Genomic DNA, 20,153 nt, shown 5'->3' with positions numbered 1-20,153 from the left:
GAGTGGCTGGAGGGCGTGACTGGAGGGTAGGCGAAGCCATTGTGTGACTGGAGAGCAGGCGTGAAGCCATTGTGTGACTGGAGGGCAGGCGTGACTGGAGGGGGGTATAGGCGCGAGGCCATTGCGTGACTGGAGGGTGGGCGCGGGGCCATTGCGTGACTGGAGGGTGGGCGCGAGGCCATTGCGTTACTGGAGGGCAGGCGTGAGGCCGTTGCGTGACTGGGGGGCGGGAGATGGGCATGAGGCCATCTTGTGACTGGAGGGTGGGCGCAGGCCATTGTGTAACTCGAGGGCGGGCACTGGGCCATTGAGTGGCCTGAGGGCGGGCGCAAGGCCAGGCTCGAGGCCATTGTCTGACTGGAGGGCGGGCGCGAGGTCATTGAGTGGCTGGAGGGCGTGACTGGAGGGTGGGCGAAGCCATCTTGTGACTGGAGGGAGTGACTGGAGGGTGGGCGAAGCCATCTTGTGACTGGAGGGAGTGACTGGAGGGTGGGCGAAGCCATCTTGTGACTGGAGGGGGAGGGCAGGTGCGAGGCTGTGGTGTGACTAGAGGGCGGGAGAGGGCGGGTGAGGCCGTCGCGTGACTGGAGGGCATGGCCGCAGGGCATGGCGGGTAGGCGGGAGGAGGCGGGAGGAGGCGGAAGAGCTGTGGCACTGAGCAGAGGTCTATTGCAGGGCCCACCGCTTCCGCGATGTTTCAAGTTCCCGTGGACTGCCAGGACTTCATCAGGATCCTGCAGCCGTGGGTGGAGAGCGTTCTCCAGGACGTGGGGCTGCAGAGCTGCCGGGAGTCCTTGCAGGCCCTTCAGGCCTTTGCCCCCGGGGACAGGTACTTCCTCAATACCTCCTGGCCCGACCTGGCCCCCAGGGGGCTTTTCAGAAAGAAGGTGCGATTCCGAACCAAGCCGTACTGCTGCAGCCTCTGCTCGTACTCAGCAGACATGCTCTCTTCTCTCAAAAACCATATGCGTCGGTGCCACGAAGACGAGGCCGACCAAGAGCTGCAGATCCAGTGCCCCGATTGCTCATTCGTTTCACGGCCCAGTGTGGTGAGCAGGCACTTCTCGTTATTCCACGAGATGGCGGTGCAGGATCAGAGTGCCCAGGATGGGAAGCCCTTGAAGGGCTACATAAAACAGTTCACATGTTTGAAGTGTAGCTTTTCCAATACCACTTTCGGTAGCATGAAGAAGCATGTGCTCCTCACCCATTTTCAGTTCTTACTTAATGCCTACGTTGGCTTTCAGAGTCAGGAAGAACAGGCGCAGCCAGAAGCCGACACTCTACTGGCTGGGAGATACTATTGTAAAAAGTGTGGCGCCACTGTGTGCAGCCAGGATGGTCTGATGTCCCATATTCTGACATCAGATCTACACAAGGACTTGGAGAATAAGCTGCGATCTGTGATCTCAGAACACAACAAGCGGCCTGGGCTTCTGAAGCAGGTGCCCGTTGCTCCAAAGCCACAGGCAGGCTTGGCCAGGGCAGCAAACAGTGCTCCGCGCGCAGCTGCTGGGGCAAAGCCACGTCGGTCCCGTCCTGCCGTGTCAAAGAACGCTCCAAATCCAGCCATTGCAAAGTCAGTGACCTTGGCCCAGCCTGTGACCACTGCCCAGGTACAGCCACCAGCGGGGGTCCCAGGCACTTCCTGGAGCCTCACTGATTCTGTGCCTACTGCTGCCCAGTCCCACACGGCTGTTGTCTCCAGCCCTCTACCGGTGGGCCAGACCAGCCTCACACTGCAGCCTCCAGCTCCCTCGACTGCCCTCTCCTCAGACAGGGCTTCACTTAATAAGCCTATCAACCCTCCTGCATTGCCCCTGAGTCAGCCCCTTGGGCCTGTGAAAAAGTCTGTTAGAATGAGCGATCTCCCAGTGAGTCAAGTGATCCTATCTGGGCTTTCATCCCTGCCACAGCCCGTGGGGTCTGAAAGTCAACCAGCAAGACCTCTGGTCAGATCAGTGAGGCCAGTGGAGCCCACAAGCAGACAGATCAGGCCTGGTACCCTATCTTGTGGTGTTTCTGCCAGTCCTGGGGTTCTGCAGGCCACATCACCAGGAGCAATTTCTGTGGGTCAGGTGGTCTCGTTGGCAGTCATTCCTGAAGGTCAGATGCCCCCTGCTTCTGTGATGCCCCCTGCTTCTGTGATGCCTGTACAGCTAGCAACTTCTGGGGTCCTTCCCACTGGCCCAGCAGTCCAGCCCAGGGTTCTCCATGTAGATCAGGCTGCCTCAGCACAGGCTCGCCCCTCTTGTCAGACAGTGTCCATTAGGGTTCTTCCTGCAGATCAAGTGGTATCATCTGGGTTGCGTTCCCCCAAACAGCTGATGATCTCAGATGTCCCCGTGAACCGGGATGTGAGCTCTGGTATTCCTCTGCTTGGTCAGCCTGTTACATCAAGAGTCCTTCCTGCAGGCCCACCAGTTAGACCCAGTGTGCTCCAGCTTAGTCAGTCTGTTGGCACCGGCATCTTGCCAGTGAGCCAGCCAGTGAGAGCTGAAACTTCACAGAACACCATGTTCCCCATGTCAGGCACTGTTTTCAGGAAGCTCCTCCCGACAGGGACACAGGTTAATGGGAAACCCATTTACATGCTGGACCCAGTGCCTGTCACTCTGCCTATTATTCCTCAGGGTGCTAGCGTCGTGATTGTCACTCCACCCCAGGTGCCCAACCAAGTCCTGTCCCCCAGTGTGGGTCCACAGATGTCCAGTGCTCTACCCAGCTTGTCCTCCTCTCGGGGGCCGGTAAACACTGCAGACCAGAATCTATTTGTTCAGGTCTCTTTACCCGAGGTGAAGGTGAATATGGTTGTCAGGCAGGCCAAGCAGTGGAAAACCTGCCCAATTTGCAATGTATTCTTCCCGTCCAATGTCTACCAGGCTCACATGGAAGTGGCTCACAAACCAAGTGAGTCCAACTCCAGTGAGAAGCGTGAGCCAGTAAAGCTGGCAGTACGCGCGCCATTTCTGAAGTGGACAATGGAGAAGGTCATGCGGTGCCTCTCCTGCAAATGCCTGGTCTCAGCGGAGGAGCTAATGTACCACTTGCTTACACATGGCTTAGGGTGCCTGTTTTGCCCATTTGCTTTCCACAGCCTGCAGGATTTCTTGGAGCATAGCAGAATTAAACACCATGGGAGGAGGAAGCTGTCTTTGGAGTACAGTAACAGGGGCTTCCAGTTGAGCCTGGATGCTAATGGCGACCTGTTGTTCCCCTATCTTGATTTCATCATTACTCTGCCAAGAGAGAAGATGGGAGAACAGGAAGTCTGCCTGGCTATCCTCTCAGGGATACATTCCACATCACTGGTTCCCTTGTATATTAAGGTGAGGCCTCAGGTTAAGGCTGTACCTAAGCTTCTTGGCAAACAAGAGCTGACCTGTCCCCTCTGTTCGAGCACATTCATGATAACCGAGACCTACTTGTTACATTTGAAGGACAGACACCATGTTATACCGACAGCCTGTACAGTATTCAATTCTCCTGCCTTCAAGTGTGTTCACTGTTGTGGGGTCTACCCTGGAAGCTTAACTACGGCAGCCGTCACTCTGCATTTGCTGCATTGTGGATGTGCTCCCAAAGACAACAGCTTAGACCGACAAATTGGGTCCGGTTTTGTTGCAGGCAGTGAACTGCAGTTCGCCAATAGGGAAAGGATTCCTGATTCTAAGTGTCCAGTAAAGAGAAAGTGGCAAGATGGCCATCTGGGGGCAGAAGACGAGAAGAGGAATGAGAAAGTTTCCTTGCCTGTCCTAAAGGGTGATGCAGCATCGGGTTTGGAGGAAGGGACTAGTGCTATGCCTTTGAAGAGACAAAGGATTGAAAGTACAACGGATGGACCGGTTGCTGATGATAATTTATTCCACATCCTAGCATTAGATCCTAGAAAATACAAAGACTGCTCCTATGAGAAAAAAAGGCAGTTTCTTAAAGAGTATTTCCATAAGAAACCATATCCTAGCAAAAGAGAAGTAGAACTGTTGTCTTTATTCTTGAAGATGGAAAGAGTTAATGTGGCTTTGTTTTTTGGAACAAGAAGATATATTTGTTTGAAAGCAATAGAAGTCCACAGACCTTCAGTACTTCTAGGCTTTGATACATCTCAACTTAAAAATGTTAAACACAGACTGAGCTTTGAGTGTGAACCAGAAAACTCAGCTTAAAATTCCAGGCAGTAGTTTGAGCTGACTTTGTTGTGCTGGTTTCTCAGGTGCTCAGGAAGACTTGGGTTAAGAAGCAAATGTTACTCCAAATGTACTGATTCCCGTAGTTCAGTCTCTTAGTGACTCTTAAGTGTAACCACTCCCCTGTCATGTGAATTAAGTTTTGATATTCCATTATGGCTTATTCTCCTAGTAGTGTCCATCAAATGATATAAACCTGAAATCTGCAGATACTTGTCTTCTCCTTTTAGGGGATTTCTGCTTGTTTGTAAATGAAGAGTGTTGTTCGGAGTATTTTGGGCATCAACCAAGAAGATAGCTATATTTAGAGAAAAGAGCATTGCTATGTGTATGACTTTCCAAGAACACAGTTTTAAAATTTATATTTTATATATGAGTGATGTGTATGACAGAAGAGGGCATCAGATCCTATTATAGATGGTTGTGAGCCACGATATGGTTGTTGGGAATTGAACCAGGGCCCTCTGGAAGAGTTGCCAGTGCTCTTAACTACTAAGCCATCTCTCCAGTCTCTAGCTCTTTTTTGTTGTTGTTGTTTTTTTTTTTTTTGATTTTCTTTTTTTGTTTGTTTTTTGAGACAGGGTTTCTTTGTGTAACAGCCCTGGCTGTTCTGGAACTCACTATATAGACCAGGCTCGCCTGGCTCTGCCTCCCGAGTGCTGGGATTAAAGGCGTGCACCACTACTGCCTGGCAAAGAATACATATTTGAACATTAAATTCTGTTAATATTAGCTTGCAATATTATACTTTTTATTTATATTTTTCAGTTTTATCCTGAAAGCTTTAAAGAACACAACTCATAGAAAAACTAAATGTTTTCATTATTAAAAATATCCCTATCTTAGGGTCTTGTAAGCAGTTCACAATAAGTGTTCCTTTATAAATCAAGAGTTTGCAGAGGCAGGACTGCATTCCAGTGTGGACTTTATAGTGACAAGTCATCTCTCCATTAAAAGATAAGACAATTTTTTTTAAGCACATTTAGACTAGAAATCAAGAACACACACAGAGAACTCTTTCTTGCCTGAACTGTTCATAAATAGGTTGGAAGAAAGGTCCGTGGACACATATACACTATTTTTGCCTCTGTGCAGACTACCTGGGATGGATCACAGGTTTCAGGCTTGTGGTAAAAGGGGTAGAGCAGGAGAAACTTAGTTGATGTGTTAGAGTTGGGAAGATGACATTTCCTCTGCCCCAGGTATCAGGCATTGCTAAGGAATCTGTATTGAATTACTGTGTTGTATCTTCTACGGATACCAAACCTTGTGTTTTTTACACAATATAAGGCATCAACGTTGTGCGTAGTAACATAGACCAGCCCAGTTAGGTCTGGAGTCTTTGCCTTTTTTTTTCTCCTGGCAAAACACTACTTGTGAGGAAGAAGATGTGCTCAGGAAGAACAAACACAGACAGAGGAAGTGTACTTGATTTTTATTCTGAGGAAGGTGGTGATTGTGTCTATTCCCTATTGGCTGACCTCACAATCTTACTCACTTGGCAAATCTGAAAAGAATTGGTGCACAGGAAGTGGAGGAAGGGGAGCAAGGAGTCATTGCTGCAAGGAGAGAAGGGCCATTGCTTCAGGCTATCCGACTCCTAGAATAGGAATAGTACTAAAACCTCTTAATTCCTTGTCCTAACTATAAGTTTTATAGTATTTGATAGAAAAGACATTTGATACTTAAAAATTTTTCTTTTAAAACTGTTTTTTTTCAAACTCATCACTGTGTTTTTTTTTCCTGCCCTATCTTGGAATAAGAAACTACAATGGGGAGGAGGTACCTGTTTTGTAATAGCTTACTCAACTATCCTGAGTTAGATTCCTACTACAAAGGATTAGTTCTTTTTTTTTAATTTTTTGAATTAATTCTTATGTATATTTCATTAGCATGGTTTAGGTGAGCCTGCCTTTCTAGGGATAGTTCTTTGACCAGGAGATTAACCTGCCTGCAATGAAATACTAGGTTGATCATTGCCTTTCGCTGTGCAAAGGAGGAGCTTGTCTCCCTTCAGGTGAAGTACCAGAGTGTGGGGCTCCAGGAAGCATTACAGTGTGGCTATATAGATTTTCAGAAATGCAGCATTTGCATGCAGTGCTTGTAACATGCGTTCAGGCAGTTGTGAATCTTCTATAACTATTGGCTCACTCTAGTCAAATCTGAGGGCTGCTCAGATCTTTTTGTTGTTGTTGTTTACCTATTTTCAGAGTATCTACTGTGAATTAAAACTTGTTATACCACTGCCAAAAAAAATAAAGTTTTTTTTTGGAACCCAGTCTCAGAAATTTCTTATACACGTTGTCTGAGGGCTATTTTGTATCACAAAGGCAGAACTGAGTGAGTAGTGACAGAGATTGGGGACCTGGCAATTTAATATTTGCTATCTGGTTCTTTACACACAGATTGTTTCCAGCGCCTAGATTAGAGGAAGGCAGGAACATTTCTGAGTTTTGAAACCTTCCTCCTGTGGATTACTCCTTTCTTCCTTTAAAATTTGCTTTATGGAATTTCACCCTATACCTAAATAAAATGTTCCCTGTAAGCTCTATAAATAACTCTCACCCTACAACAGCTCTGTTTGTTCCTGATAAATCAGCAAGAGATCTTTTAGATGTGGAGAAACTGGCTAAGGGGACCTTCATCCTTTCTACCCCAGACCTGATAGTTCTTTACATTGGTTCTCTATTTTCTCCTGTTCTCTTCGATGCTCTGCAGCTCCCTGCTATTTCTAGCTCATTTCCCTGGCAGTGGGACCAGTCCCTGACACCCTACATCAACTCTATGCTCACTTCTCTGGCAGTGAGACTGCTCACTGATGCCTACATCAACTCTGTCCATTTCCTCTCAGCAACCTGCTCTGTTTCCCCTGCCTCTGTTCCTTCCTAAACCACAACCTTCCCAGAAAATCACTTGGTTTAATTCTGTCACCACATCATCTGCTTGCAGCTCTCTAGTTATTTTCCAAGTCTCTTCAAGAATGCAGGGCAGCAACTGCATGACCCATTGCAACCCATCAAGTTAAGACTCCCTACTATATGACCAGAGGACTCCTTCTCAATGGACCCAGAACTACCCACACCAGCAAAAGCCCTTTTCAGCAAAAAACAGCTATAATGTCCCTGCTGTATGTTTTTATATACTCTTAGTGTTAGGAATGATAGTTTCCTGCTAAAAGATTACACTTCCCAGTTTCCCTTGTGGCTAGACCAAGCAGTGCCAGGAGCAAGGGACTATATATAGTGTAGTAGTTTTCACATATACAGCGAACAGGCTGCATCCCATCTTATGTAGCAGCATTTTTGGCATCCACACAGATGGGTGACATGATAGACCCTTGCCACGAATAAACATGGTCGCACCTGTGTTATGTCAGCTTGATAAGGTTATCTGAGGAGAGGGAACCTCAACTAAGAAAATAGGATCAGGTTGTGTCAGGCCTGTGAGGCATTTTCTTAATTAGCGATGGATGGAGGAGGCCCATCCTATTGTGGGCGGTGCCTTCCCCAGGCTGGTGGTCCTGGGTTCTATATGAAAGCAAGTTGAGAAAGCCACAAGAAGCAAGACAGTAAGCAGCACCCCTTCATGGCCTCTGCATCAGCTCCAGGTTCCTGTCCTGATGTCCTTTGGTGATGAACGGTGATAGGGAGGTGTAAGACCTTTCCTCCCATGGTAATGAGCCCAGAGTAAGAGGTGCCATCTTACTAAGGAAGTTGTGTTCATAAAAATAACATAAGGGAGAAGAGGTGGCCATGTGTGTGTTTGTGTACTCTGAGCCCAGAGCTCAGTATTTCAGCCGGACAGGCTGGTTAAAGATCTTTCTGCTTCTTCTCTCCTATGCTGGGTTTGCAGGTTCCATGAAGCTATACCCAGCTTTTTTCATGGACACTAGAGCTCTGAATTCAGCTCTTCAAGGCTGGTATGACAAACACTTTACCTACTGAGCCATCTCCCCGGCCCAATTTATATTTCTTTTTTTAAATGATTTTTTTATTAAGGTATTTTAGTACTCTGGGAAGCTAAGACTAAGAAAGTACAGATGCTGAGAAGCAATGGCACTTGGTATCACATGGAGTTATAATTTCCCATAAGCACCGAATCTCCTGCTTAACAGTGTTGTGTTTTAAGATTTTGGATCATACTGAAGGATTGCAAAGACTAAAAAACACAGAGAGTCACAAATAGCCTCTCTTTTGAACAGAAATAGTTGAGCTATGGCTTTAAAAAACTGAATATATAAGTACCAAGCGAGAGCAATTTTAACTAAAATGCAATTAATTGTCCCCTTAGCCCTCCACCCTCTGAAAGTTTCCAGTGTACTCGCAAGTTTTCAGTGTAGTAACTGAAAATTATGGGTTAGTTTACAGTCCCGTTTCCCATTTTTTTCTTCTTGTAGTATTCTGTAAACACTATTGAATTGGGACTTAGGTGAAAGACGAAATCTTAGGGTAGTTTTTCTGTGCTTTCCTATTTTTTTCTCAGGGCTTTCTGTACCCCTTCATTTTAGGATCCAATAGTGCAGGGAGGAGAGTGGATAGTGGTAGCCAGTTGCTTTCCCCTCCCCTGCGTTCTTGATTTTAGGCTTGTGCCTCTTAAGATGTTTCCATATCCAAGAGAGAGTATGCATTTAAGGCCACATGCAACGGGAGCCCTGCTGCAGATGCAGGTGGCATGAGGTACGGCCGAGTCTGACTGAGTCAAGAGAGTCTTCATGAGGTTCTAACCAAGATGAAACACACTTAAGGTTCATTTGATATTAAGGCTAAGTATTTTTTTATTTGCCCCCAAACAGCACTATATAGTAAACCATCACAGAGGGGGAAGCAATTCTGCCTGATGGGTAGGGGTATCTTTACCTTGTTGATGACGTGTATCACTCCGTTTGTGGCTGCATTGTCACCATCCACAATGGATGCCCCCTCAATGGTGATATTCTGCAACCGTAAGCACAAGCGGGGGGAGGTGAGTGTCCTTGGGAAATTGCATCACCTCTGGGGTGCCTGCCCCTTGAGCAGTGGTAACCATCAGAGTTTTGGGCCATATAGACAGTGACTGTCTACCAATCAAGAGCAATTGAGCGCTAATCGTTTTGGTTTCATTTTTTTCCCCCCCATTGGGACCTTGGTTTGCAATTCCTCCTAGATCTTAGTTAGGGAGGAGGGATGCTTGCCTAACCCTGAGCAAGCACGTTTCATGAACAGAGGCCATGGAAACACAGCAGACCACCTGTCACATCTTGTTTTGTTAAAGGGGATGTTTTTATTGTGTTAGACACAGGAATGAACTTAAGAAAAATGTATGTTTAATGATTATCTCCTCAGAGTCAGGGCCTTGACTCATTTATCTTGGGACCTGGATAGCTTGTGACACCCCAGGGTGGATGTTAACGTTGCTAAGGAAATTGTTGGTTTGGAACACCAGTGCACTAGCCTGACTACAGTAATCACATGTGAGTATACACAAAGGCATGTTGTAAATTAACAATTTACGATGCCTACCTTTTGTTTGCACTGTGGTGCTTCAGTATGTTGTATACACTGGGCAGTGATCTAATTAGGATATTTCAGCTCCATCATCCAAATAATTTATTTTTTCCTGGGATGACAACATTCAAATCCCTTCTTCCAGCTATTTACTGATTTTCCGAGAGCACCGGAGGTTGAATATAGGACTTCACATATGTGCTCTTCCACTGAGCTATGTCTCCAACCCACGTTTTACTTTTCATTTCAAAACAGGGACTCACTAAGTTGTCCAGGGCTGGCCATGACCTTACTCCATATCCAGGAAGCCTTGAACTTGTAGTCCTCCTGCCTGGGCCTCTCGAGTAGCTGGGCTCACCTATTTATTTGTAGGCTGTAGTGTTGTTAGGCAGACAGACACAGCTGTGCGATATTCCTCAATGTTCTTTCTCACTAGCGGCATCTTTGCACCATTATCTTTTATAAAAAATATTTATTTTTTTGAGACATGGTCTCACTGTGTATCCCTGGCTGGCCTGGAGCTTGTTATATAGATCAGGCTGATCTTGGACTCACAGAGAGCCACCTGCCTCTGCTTTCCTCAGGACTGGGGTGAAAGGCATATGTCACCATGCCCAAAATATGTACCCAAAATCTTTATCTCATATATTTTTTTTAAACAATTCAGAATGTAATATGAATGTCGTTAGAATTTCCAAGGATTTACAAAAGAAGGTTTATAAAATATCCATGGAAGCCCTTGTTAGTTTTCTGCTATCTACACTAGTCAATGAGCCTAATGTTTAGACTCAACTCAGTGGGCTCTTTTCCTAATTCTCATAGGCTGAAAGGTAAGCTGGGAAAGTTCTGAGCCTTTTCTGCCCATGGCTGAGGAGTCATGGTGGCTGCTGTTCCCACTTGCATGCTAGAACTCTTATTTTTATCCACTCATGGGAAGACTAACATTTGATCACTCACAGCCACTAAGCCAGAATTCCCCCTCTGATGGGCACGTGAGTCCTTAATAGACTCCAGGAATGCCAGAAAACCGGTTTCTCTGGAGTCTCACTCTTCCATGGCCACTGCCCAGGTGTGCAGAGTAGGTACTTATTACAGGCTTGCAGTCCGCTAACTCACATGACATCCAGGCTCTAGCATCAAGATGCACGTGTGTGCAGAGTAGGTACTTATTACAGGCTTGCAGTCCGGCTAACTCACATGACATCCGGTTACTGGCGATGATTCTGTTAGGAGCTGTGGGTTACCAGTGTTACTTGACTCTGCACCAAAGCTGTGGGACTCACTGCCCTTTTCCCTCTCTAGGACATGTCAGGAGGAGCTCCATGGTCTGCATTTTGGATCACTGCTTCTGAAAGTCTTTGTCTTTTTTCTTAATTTTTTTTCATACAATATATTCTCTATCATGTTTTCCCTTCCCTTTAAGTCCTCCCAGATTCTCCCCACTTCCTTCCCTGACTTTATGGTCTTTCTCTCTTACCCCTCCCCCCACAAAACACAAAAATGAAAATTAAAACAAACAAAGGACAATAAGACAAAAGATGCCAAACAAAATGAAAAGCACCCCCTGAAAAGAAACATGAGGTTCATTTTGTGTTGGTCAACTACTCCTGAGCACGGGGTTTGCCCTGGAGTATGGTTGATATACCCAGTGGCACTCCATTGGATAAACTGATTTCCCTTTAGTGATGGCTAATAGTGATTGTCGACTTGGTGGGATCCAGAATCACTGTGGAACAAGCCCCAGGGAATGTCTACAAGGGACTTTAAAAACTAGGTTAACCGAGGCAGGACGACCTACCTTACATATCAGAAACATTAGTGTATGAGCTGGAGTCTGGACTGCATAGACAATAGAAAGCTAGCCACTCTCCCTCATTAATTTCTCCTGACTGTAGGCTGTGTGATCATTTGCCTTCAGCTCTTGCCATCGTGACTTCCCCTCAAACTGTGAGCTGAACAAACCTTAAGTTGCTTTTCTCAAACGCTTGATCACACTGACGAGAACATTAATGAATATACTGATGTAGCCCAGTTGTTTTTGTTTTTTAAGTGTGTACATGTGTGATCATTGTTGCAACTGGGTGAAGCTCACACAAGCTCCTGTAAATTCCAATCACAGAAATTGAGAGAGGACAGCATGAGTAAAGGTTCCATGCTCCAGACAGCCAGATGACATTGCTCTTACCCTATCTGCCTTGTCCAGGCGAAGGAAGCTTCCTTGCAAAGATGTTGCTAGCATGTCGGAGGATGACAGGTTCTGCAGATCGGCCCCTCCATATGTGCCTCGTACTATGTGATATCTACAGCATCAGATCACAAGGGTCACAGTCAATATCCATGCACCAGCTAGTGTCACTGACCAGGAGAACAAGTCCTGGGGCAGACTAGCACCCTCAGACTTGACCTTCTCCCCTGCAGTGGTCAGTCTCAGCTGGAATTAGCCATCAACCACTCTGTGCCTTGCTGTTACATCTACCAAATGGGAATACACTGTAGCACCTATCTCAGAGGTGTCGGCAGGGCTAACCAAATGATATGCAAAGCCCAGGGCTTAGTTTAGAGTCGGCTGTCAACAGGTTAACTCCCCTGACCCAGGGGAGGGCGGCTAGGGACGTCCTAGGACAGCAAGCGTCAGGCAGTTTCTCTGCATTGATGCCAGTCACACCACATGGAAAACAAGGTACATGACACCCACTTTATCAGGGCTGGAATATTGTTCCGTGACAACCAGAAGGTCCTCTCATTCTTGTCCATGTCCTCAATGGCTTGCCGGGAAGGCACGAGGACAGTGAGATTCGGGGTGGCAGACAGCATGGATTGCAGGGACGCATCCTGAGTCACAGGAGGAAAGAAAGTGGCCCGAAAAGTATTAGAGACTAGCTAGGCTGGCTTACGCTGTCAGAGATGATGGCTTTCCATGTGATGTCATTCTAGAGGGAGAGAGGGCTGGGAAGATACTAGGCTTTCCCTCCCCAAGCCCACCCAGCCATTGACTGATGACTTACATTCTTTTCTGAGAATTTTATTTTAATGTGTGGATTTTCATAATGATACGGACTTTCCTGATTGGGTCATACTTTGTCATCATAAGTCTGAATGAAAAGCCAGTTAAATAGCCTTGATGTGTATGTATGTGCGTTGTGTGTATGAGTTCTTTGATGTTTTTAGAGTGAGCGTTTGAGGAGAGTAGGCAGAATGAGGGCCTGGGTCAGACTTAATTGCGTCTCTCATTCATGCCCAGAAAGTCTACTGCTATGTTCAACCATTGTATGAAAAAAAAAATCAACCAAAAATGAAAACCAACTCCAAACACTAAATCTTGGTTTAGAGAACTTGCTGATTTTCTGCTGGATACTCATGCTGGAACTGATGTGAAGCATCCAACACTACAGCATTAAAGCAGGTTGGGGGAAGTGTGTCCTGTCTGACCCGCTCCTGGGCTGGCATTGCCTGTGGGGCGACACCGTTGTGCATGTGTGTTTGGAGGGAAGCTAACCTGCTCGGAGAGGGACCAGTCCCTTGATTGCCTGCAGGAAGAGGTGTACAGAGAACCTCCACTGTAGAACCAAGTGGTTCCTGGAATGTTCTGGAATGGATGCGGAGCTGTTCTCTGAGGAAGCACTGGCTAAGCAAGACCTATTTTGGTACAAACTTATTTAAAGAGCAAACAATCTGTAAGGATGTCTGACTAGGTCAGACACTGGAGCGGGGTGAGCCTGGACTCTGTACAGAACTCTAGTGGGGTGAAGAGTAAGCTCTCCCAGAATGTTGAGCAGAGAGCCAAGCATATACAAAGATGTTAGCTGTAGGTCTAAACCTTGGTGCACTAGGGCATGAACTGTGTTATGCTTTCAAAAAGAGTACCATCCTTATGTATTCGAACTGCGTGTAACTCAGCTGCCCCAGCTTAACCCGGGCCATCACTTCCCAGCTTGGCTATACATGTTAGCACCAGTGTCCAGGCCAAGCCCCTGACTTATCAGATCAGAGTCTCCCGGGGTGTGGTGCCCCATGATTCTAAAGTGCAGGCAAGGTGGGGAGCTGCTTTTCAGCACCCCCCATTTCCTGCAGCACAAACTCCAGTCCTCTAAAATGATTTACGTTGCTGACGTGAAGGTGCAAATGCAGGGACTCACGTTTATCCACTGGTAAAACACAGCTGCTTCAGAGAGACGTGACAGTTCCTTATCCATTCGTTCAAGGGAGGGCAGGAGAAGGGGAGAGAACACAGAAACATCATCTCAGGGAGGTTCCAGACAGTCTGCCCCCACCCTCGTGAACTGTGATCTCTGTAGAGCCAGGCTTCCCAGTCTGCTGTGAGAGCAAGAGCTGCAAATGGCCTTCACACTCAGGGGCCTGACTGTCCAGAGGACACAATGGAGCAATGTTGCTATCTACAAAGTTCACACTTGAAAACCACATAACAAAGAGTAAAGACAAAGAAAAAATGCAAAACAGATCTGATAATGTTTTCTATAAATTTGATAAATTTTGGATCATAGCTATCTTGGGGTGCATAGGCCTGTAGTCTACAGTTTGGACATTGCCTGTTAGACTGAGGTAAGTCTAGCTTTTCCAATGTAAGTTCTTTCACATCGGAACTTAGTTGGTAAGAAACAGCAACCTAGACCCCAAGGAGATCCCCTGAGCTCAGGAAACAGCGCCCACTCAGAGCCAGTGAGGAGCTGCAGACTGGGCCATGGGGTTAACGTGCCTGGTCTCGCACTGTGACTTCACCATGGCCTGCAGACAGCTGCTTTGGAGGGCTCTGAGCCATGCCTGGGTGAAGACGGGGCAGGGACAGGCAGGAACAGCAGAGGCTTTGAACTTTAGTTTGTTAGGAAGGTTAGGGACTTGGTGGGGAGTTGGAACTGCTGGAGGGTTTGGGGACATGGACAGCAGATGAGGGAGTCCAAGCTCCAGGTGTGGCTTAGGGGCAGCTTCTTGATGAATAAATGCCTATGAGGGGCAAAGGGTGGGACCTTCCTGAACATTGCAGGGATGAGTGTGGGTGGGGAGAGGTGCCATAGGAGCCTGGGGACCAGCTCTGGAGTGGCTTTTGTTTGGGAGGCCATAGGTCCTAGGGAATTTCTGGAAGGAAGGTTTCAGAGAAGAGGAACAAGAACCCGACTGCATGAGAAGAACAATGGTGAGGGAAAAAATGTTAACAAGCCAGGACAAACTGCTAACGGAGGGGCCCATTGACATGACCACCAGGTCTCCCAGCATCCCTCAGTCCCCAGCTGTTACAGGCCTATTGGCATGACCACCAGGTCTCCCAGCATCCCTCAGTCCCCAGCTGTTACAGGGTCCTTCTGGCTGTCGTACCCTGTCCCCACTTGGAACTCTCCAGCCCAGAGTTTGGGCTTCCTTCCCCCCAGAGGCTCCTCCCTATGGAATCAGCCATTTTGGCCACACGGACCTTCTACCTCTAGGCCCAGGCCACCCCTCTTGGTCGGTGGCTCCGCTCACAATGTCCTCTCCTCACATGGCCTGGCTCAGTCTGGGCTCTCCCAGGTGTCTGCCTCTGGCTCTATTTCTCCTTTTATCTATCACACACCATACCTAGGAGCAGTCATGTCCTCCTTTTTATTTCCTTTTCATTTATTTGGAGTCGAAACCCAGGATTTTGATAACTGACAGAAATAAACTCCTCCCCACTTGATATTTATAGTGCAGTGTGGGGTGGGTGCATGGAGAGCTAGTGATTGTTCAGTGTGACCCATACTGCATGGCTAGAACATGCTATACTGTTGATTAAATGTTGGGCCTGGAACTTAGATACCAACATTTCAGGCAAGTAAGCGTGCTTGGCCTTAGTTTATGGACCTGGGGAATGGGTATCATGATGGCATTAATCCCAGATAGCTGTTGTGAGGTTTAAATGAGAAGCTGCTGCATAAAGGACCCAGTAAGACACCTGATACACAGACACAGAGGGCACTTGCGTGTACACATGCTCGCGCGCACACACACACACACACACACACACTCCACCTCATTCAGGATGGATAAACCCAGGGTGTTCTGGGTACCCATGGGAGTCATAAGACCCAATGGAGAGCAGCCCAGCAGAGGTAGGCCAGCTGCTCACTTGGGAAGTTTGTGAGACAGATTGGCAAACAAAAGTCATCAAGTCTTCTCTGTGTGCCCAAAGCGCCAAATATAAGCGGCTGCAGCCTGTGAAAACGAGTGACCCGCCCCAAACATGTGAGGTGTCTGCAAAAACCAGACGTCCTCGTGTGGAACCCCCCGGACAAAGTGTCCACAGAGGAAACACGTCTCAGGCTACCTTCGCAGAGACGTTCATTTTCCGACCGTGTGCCCTCTCTGACTTTAGGGACTTACCATGAGCACGTTCCCATAGCACAGGAGGCCATTTCCCTCAGAGCCCTCTTGACAAACGCAGCTCCACATGCCAGAGGCATCGGCCTGACAGGTGGCCTGAGAGAAACCAAGATGGACATCACGACTTGCTTTGATCACTCCCCGCTCCTCGCTCCTCACTCGATGCTCTGCCTCACCACACACGGCCCAGAGGCCGTACGGCCAGGTGACCACTCACTGAAACCTCTGAAACCAGGAGCCAAACCTCCTTCAAGTTGACTGCTCAGGGGTCTTGTGCTTGCCACAAGAAGCGGCCACACAACCGGATTTTTGTTCTTCAGAGTTTTCTGTGTTTTTAGAACTGAAGGAAAGATCACGTAACTCACCAGGGGGTGACATTTCTCTGCCTGCTCCAAGCATGAAATGACTGGCTCGCAGTCGATCCCGTTTCCTCGGAATCCTTTCTTGCACTCACATTCATTCTGGAATTCCAGGAACACAGAAGGGATTACTGAAGCAAGCGCTCTCAAGCCTTGCGCCCGGCTACACCGAAAAGCAGACCGTGGAAACCACAGCCATTCAACCCTCCTAAAGAACAGAGACTAGATCCAGACTGCTAGTCACTGTACATAGCCAACTGCCTTTGATCACTACATTATTAGTTACCATTAGCATTACGATGCCCAATCACAGTCCTTTTTACTTTCTCTTAAAATCTTTGACTTCACAAAGTCCTATAAAGAGAGCCGAGACTCAATGGCTCTTGCAATAGAAAAGCCGACCCTGTTCCTAGAAAGGTTAAGCAAGCTGTGGCTTATCAGCTTTGTGGGGATCCATGGATACGGCTATTGCCAGCTTGACGACACTCTTCTTAATTCAAATAATGCCTCCCTGTCGAGTAGATGGCTTCAGGGCATCACTTCTGCATGGACAACCCACAGCACATAGCCCAGCAGCTGAGGTAGCTTCATGTAGCTAGTCAATGCCTCTCCTTCTTGAGGGCTTAGTCCCCTGCTACAGGAGGAAGGGTGCAGCCTCTTTTCCAGCCCTCACTTGCCCCGTGGGGAGAATCAATAGCTAATCCATAATGTATAGCGATGACAGTGACATAGTAACAGGAGAGCAATGGACAGATGAAGCTGCAGTTGATCACTACGTGTAAAGGAAACAAACTAACAACCCGAGCAAAGAAAAGGCCAGAAGGAAAACCAGCACCTCGGCTGGTAATGAATTTCCCATCTTGTCTCCCCAGCTGTTTCCCACGAAAATGCAATATCCTGACATTTCAAACACGATTTTAAAAGAATTTCTCCAATTGAGTTAAACAGCACAGCTGTTTCGTTTAAATGTTAAAACAGCTGTTTTGGGGTTATTGTGGAAGCAACAACAAACCCAGAGAAAGACAGAAGTGCGTTAAAAGATGAACAAGAAGGGTCTGATCTTAACAAACCGAAAAAGAAGGGACACAGGTCTTGTGGAGTCACTGGATGCTAAGATGCGTCTGGGACTAGACTACTGTTCAGAGGGGGTGGGCGGGCTTAGAATGGTCTATGAGGATGCTCTTTTAGAAGTGGGACCCTGCTGGGCCTTGAGGGAGGACACGCGAGCAGGGAAGGCGTTCAGACTGAGGGAAGCTGTCAAGAAAGACGAAGAGACCTGAGGAAGATTGGCGACTGGAGAAGGGCTGTTTAGGGTGGGGTTTGGAAGCACACATACACCCCAGTGGGAGCTGGCACAAGATCTTTCAGCTGGAGGAAGAAGTGAACAAAACTTCCATTGTATAAATTTTGTTTTCAACAGTGGCACCTGCTCTGTGAGCAGGCAAATGTGTATATTATATGTGTGTGGACAGTATTTTATACCCACATGAAAGCCAAGCACACCCTGCATATGATCGACCACAAGCTCATCAACTAGAGGCTTAATTCCCTCCACCTGCTGTCAGCACAGCACCTCCGTGTCCCCAGCCCTAGTACTCCTTCATGCCTTTCATCCAGACATGGCTTGTCTCTTTAAAGCAACATTCGCAGAAATTAAAGTCAGTATCCATTCAGTGTGTCTAAAACCTTCTAAAGCAACCACAACCAAGTGAAGGCCCTCTTAGGCGAGGCTTATTTGATTTCCCAAAGATGTCATAGAGGCCCTCTCTTTCTTCCGTCTCCCCTCAGGACGTTTAACATTTGTTTGTAGGAAGAGGGTATAGATGCTTTCGATGCTGGAGTCTCTTCATCAACCTTGAACTCATCTGTTAAGGGCCTGCAGCCCCCAGAAGATGATCTTGTTTAGAAATAGGGTAGTTATTGTGCATGTGATTTAAGATGAGTTCCTGTTGGAGTAGCCAGGATCCTGACTCTAATCTGACTCTAGCATCCAAGTGAAAAGGTGAACACAGGAGACGTGTGCACACAGAGAGCATGCCATAGGAATGCCAAGCTGGAGGTCAGTTAACGTGTCTCTACCAAAAAGGGCCAGCAGGTCCCCCAAGGCTAGGGGAGGAGCAGGGGACAGGCTCTCCCAGAGTCCCTGAGAAGGAGGCACCAGCTGACTTTGATCTCAGGCCTCCAGATTATGAGACAATATGTTTGTTGTTCTCCGAGGCCCAGCTTGTGACACTTTTGCTATGGCAAGGCCTGGAAAATGAATATGGACACCAAGGCATTTCTCTCTGCCCTTCTCAAAGGCAGCCTGGTGACACAAACGAACCAAGGTGCAGTCATTTGCTGAGTGCTTGGTGAGGCGTGAGTCTGCAGTGGGCTCCGATGATTACCCTCCCGAGGGCTCCTTTGAGAGCTCCTTCGCTCTAGACCCCTGTGCAGGCTCTGCTGTCAGAGAAATCAGAAGGGTAAATGGGACAGCGGCCACCGGACACCTTGGTGCGACAGGCAGACCATGTGCTCCCTCTGCGTGGGCTTTAAAGTGCTTGTCACTTTGTCACTCTGTCACTCATGTGGGTCTGCCACCTGACATGAGATCTTTCGCCTAGTGTGACTTGTGGCCCTTGGCCCTAGTGCTTGATCGTCTCCCAAAACCAACTCAGTTCACAGGGAGAGTCAGACGAGTGAGAGACCGTGCAAATGCTTACGTAAGCATCTGTTTTATTTTGTTTGCCGGCATCTGCTCTCTCTTTCTAGAAAACAGCTTCGGGACACCACTATTCTCTCTTCTGGTTTATATAACAGAACATGGTTTCCTTCTCAGCCCAGGTCCCCAGCAGACAGCGTAAGATTGAGTTTGTCCCTGCCCGCACAGACCCTGCCATGGGGCCCGATTTCTGCCTGGGCTGACAGGAATGAGGAGGCCATGAGAGTGATCAGTTTGAGCCAACAAGAGAAAAGGGATCCTGGGTTTAGGTAGAAATGATCACAAGATGTACGCTGTTGTGCCTAAGAGAGCAGGGGCAAGGCTGGAGCTGCTGGAGAACATCTGACCCAGGAGACTGGGCAGAAGTTGGGGCCGTCTAGACCACCATCGTGTGGCCCTGTGAGCCCTGCACTGTACCATGCCTGCATCTGCATGCGGTCGTTACAGCTGTGCAAGCCATAGAACTAACTCCCCCTCTCCTTCATCTTCTTAAGGGTGCCTGATAAAACTCACATTTCACACTCCAATGGCGTCAGCCACACTCACACTGCTGTCCTTCCTCCATCACTGACGCGGCTCCAGAACTTTCCTCATCTCCAGAACTGAAACCCCCTGCTCATGACCTACCCCATCCCCCACACCAGGCCCTGGCAGCTGCAGCTGCATTTCCACCCTCTGCCTTTATAAATCCGACTCCTCTAGAGATCCCATAGGAAAGGAGCCACGGTCCCCCAGGCTGCTACTGACTGAGGTCTCCAAGTTCATCTAGGCTGTGGCATGGGCCAGAGATTCCTTCCTAAGACTGAGGTTTTGTTACTTGTTGCTTCAAGTTTTGATCAGTGTGAACCATGCTCTGAGCATCGTGGTTATGCAAGTATCCCTTGGAGGCCCTGCTTTTAATTCTTTTTGGGCAGTTGAATTATTGTTTCCTATGGCCATCCTATCTTTAATTTTCTGGAGAGTTGCTATTCTTTTTCCATGGCCACGCCATTTTTTTAATTCTCACCAGGAATGCACAGGGAACTGGATTTTCTGTTACAACCAGACTTCCCAGTGATCCAAATATGTCCTTATA

The 20,153-nt window shown here is 47.7% G+C and overlaps 2 protein-coding genes across 2 annotated transcripts in view; one reads left to right on the top strand and one right to left on the bottom strand.

Annotated features, from left to right (window-relative positions):
* Positions 1–20,153, bottom strand: part of Stab2 (stabilin 2) — a 135,463-nt gene that overhangs the window by 61,309 nt on the left and 54,001 nt on the right. The window contains exons 26-31 of the mRNA XM_050145546.1: positions 16,384–16,479; positions 16,019–16,114; positions 13,807–13,854; positions 12,366–12,502; positions 11,856–11,970; positions 9,044–9,121 (exon numbers count right to left, since the gene is read on the bottom strand). Of these exons, the coding sequence (XP_050001503.1) occupies positions 9,044–9,121; positions 11,856–11,970; positions 12,366–12,502; positions 13,807–13,854; positions 16,019–16,114; positions 16,384–16,479 (570 nt within the window). The remainder of the gene's footprint in view (positions 1–9,043; positions 9,122–11,855; positions 11,971–12,365; positions 12,503–13,806; positions 13,855–16,018; positions 16,115–16,383; positions 16,480–20,153) is intronic.
* LOC126503710 (activity-dependent neuroprotector homeobox protein 2-like) lies at positions 679–7,212 on the top strand. Its single transcript, XM_050145547.1, has 2 exons — positions 679–1,924; positions 1,967–7,212. Exons 1-2 carry the CDS (start codon positions 693–695, stop codon positions 4,164–4,166), a joined length of 3,432 nt encoding a protein of 1,143 aa, XP_050001504.1. The 5' UTR covers positions 679–692; the 3' UTR covers positions 4,167–7,212.

This window comes from Alexandromys fortis, unplaced genomic scaffold, assembly GCF_014885135.2.
Source record: "Alexandromys fortis isolate MF-2015 unplaced genomic scaffold, M_Fortis_MF-2015_v1.1 scaffold_50, whole genome shotgun sequence".
In the NCBI taxonomy this organism is placed as follows: Eukaryota; Metazoa; Chordata; class Mammalia; order Rodentia; family Cricetidae; genus Alexandromys; species Alexandromys fortis.
This window is presented reverse-complemented; position numbering and strand designations above follow the sequence as displayed.

What these genes read in the sequence shown, in the direction of transcription:
- LOC126503710 (XM_050145547.1), top strand. Translation starts at nt 693, where the DNA reads ATGTTTCAAGTTCCCGTGGACTGCCAGGACTTCATCAGGATCCTGCAG. An exon ending in TCCCTGCCACAGCCCGTGGG is followed by an intron (nt 1,925 to 1,966) that starts GTCTGAAAGTCA and finishes CAGATCAGTGAG; the next exon opens with GCCAGTGGAGCCCACAAGCA.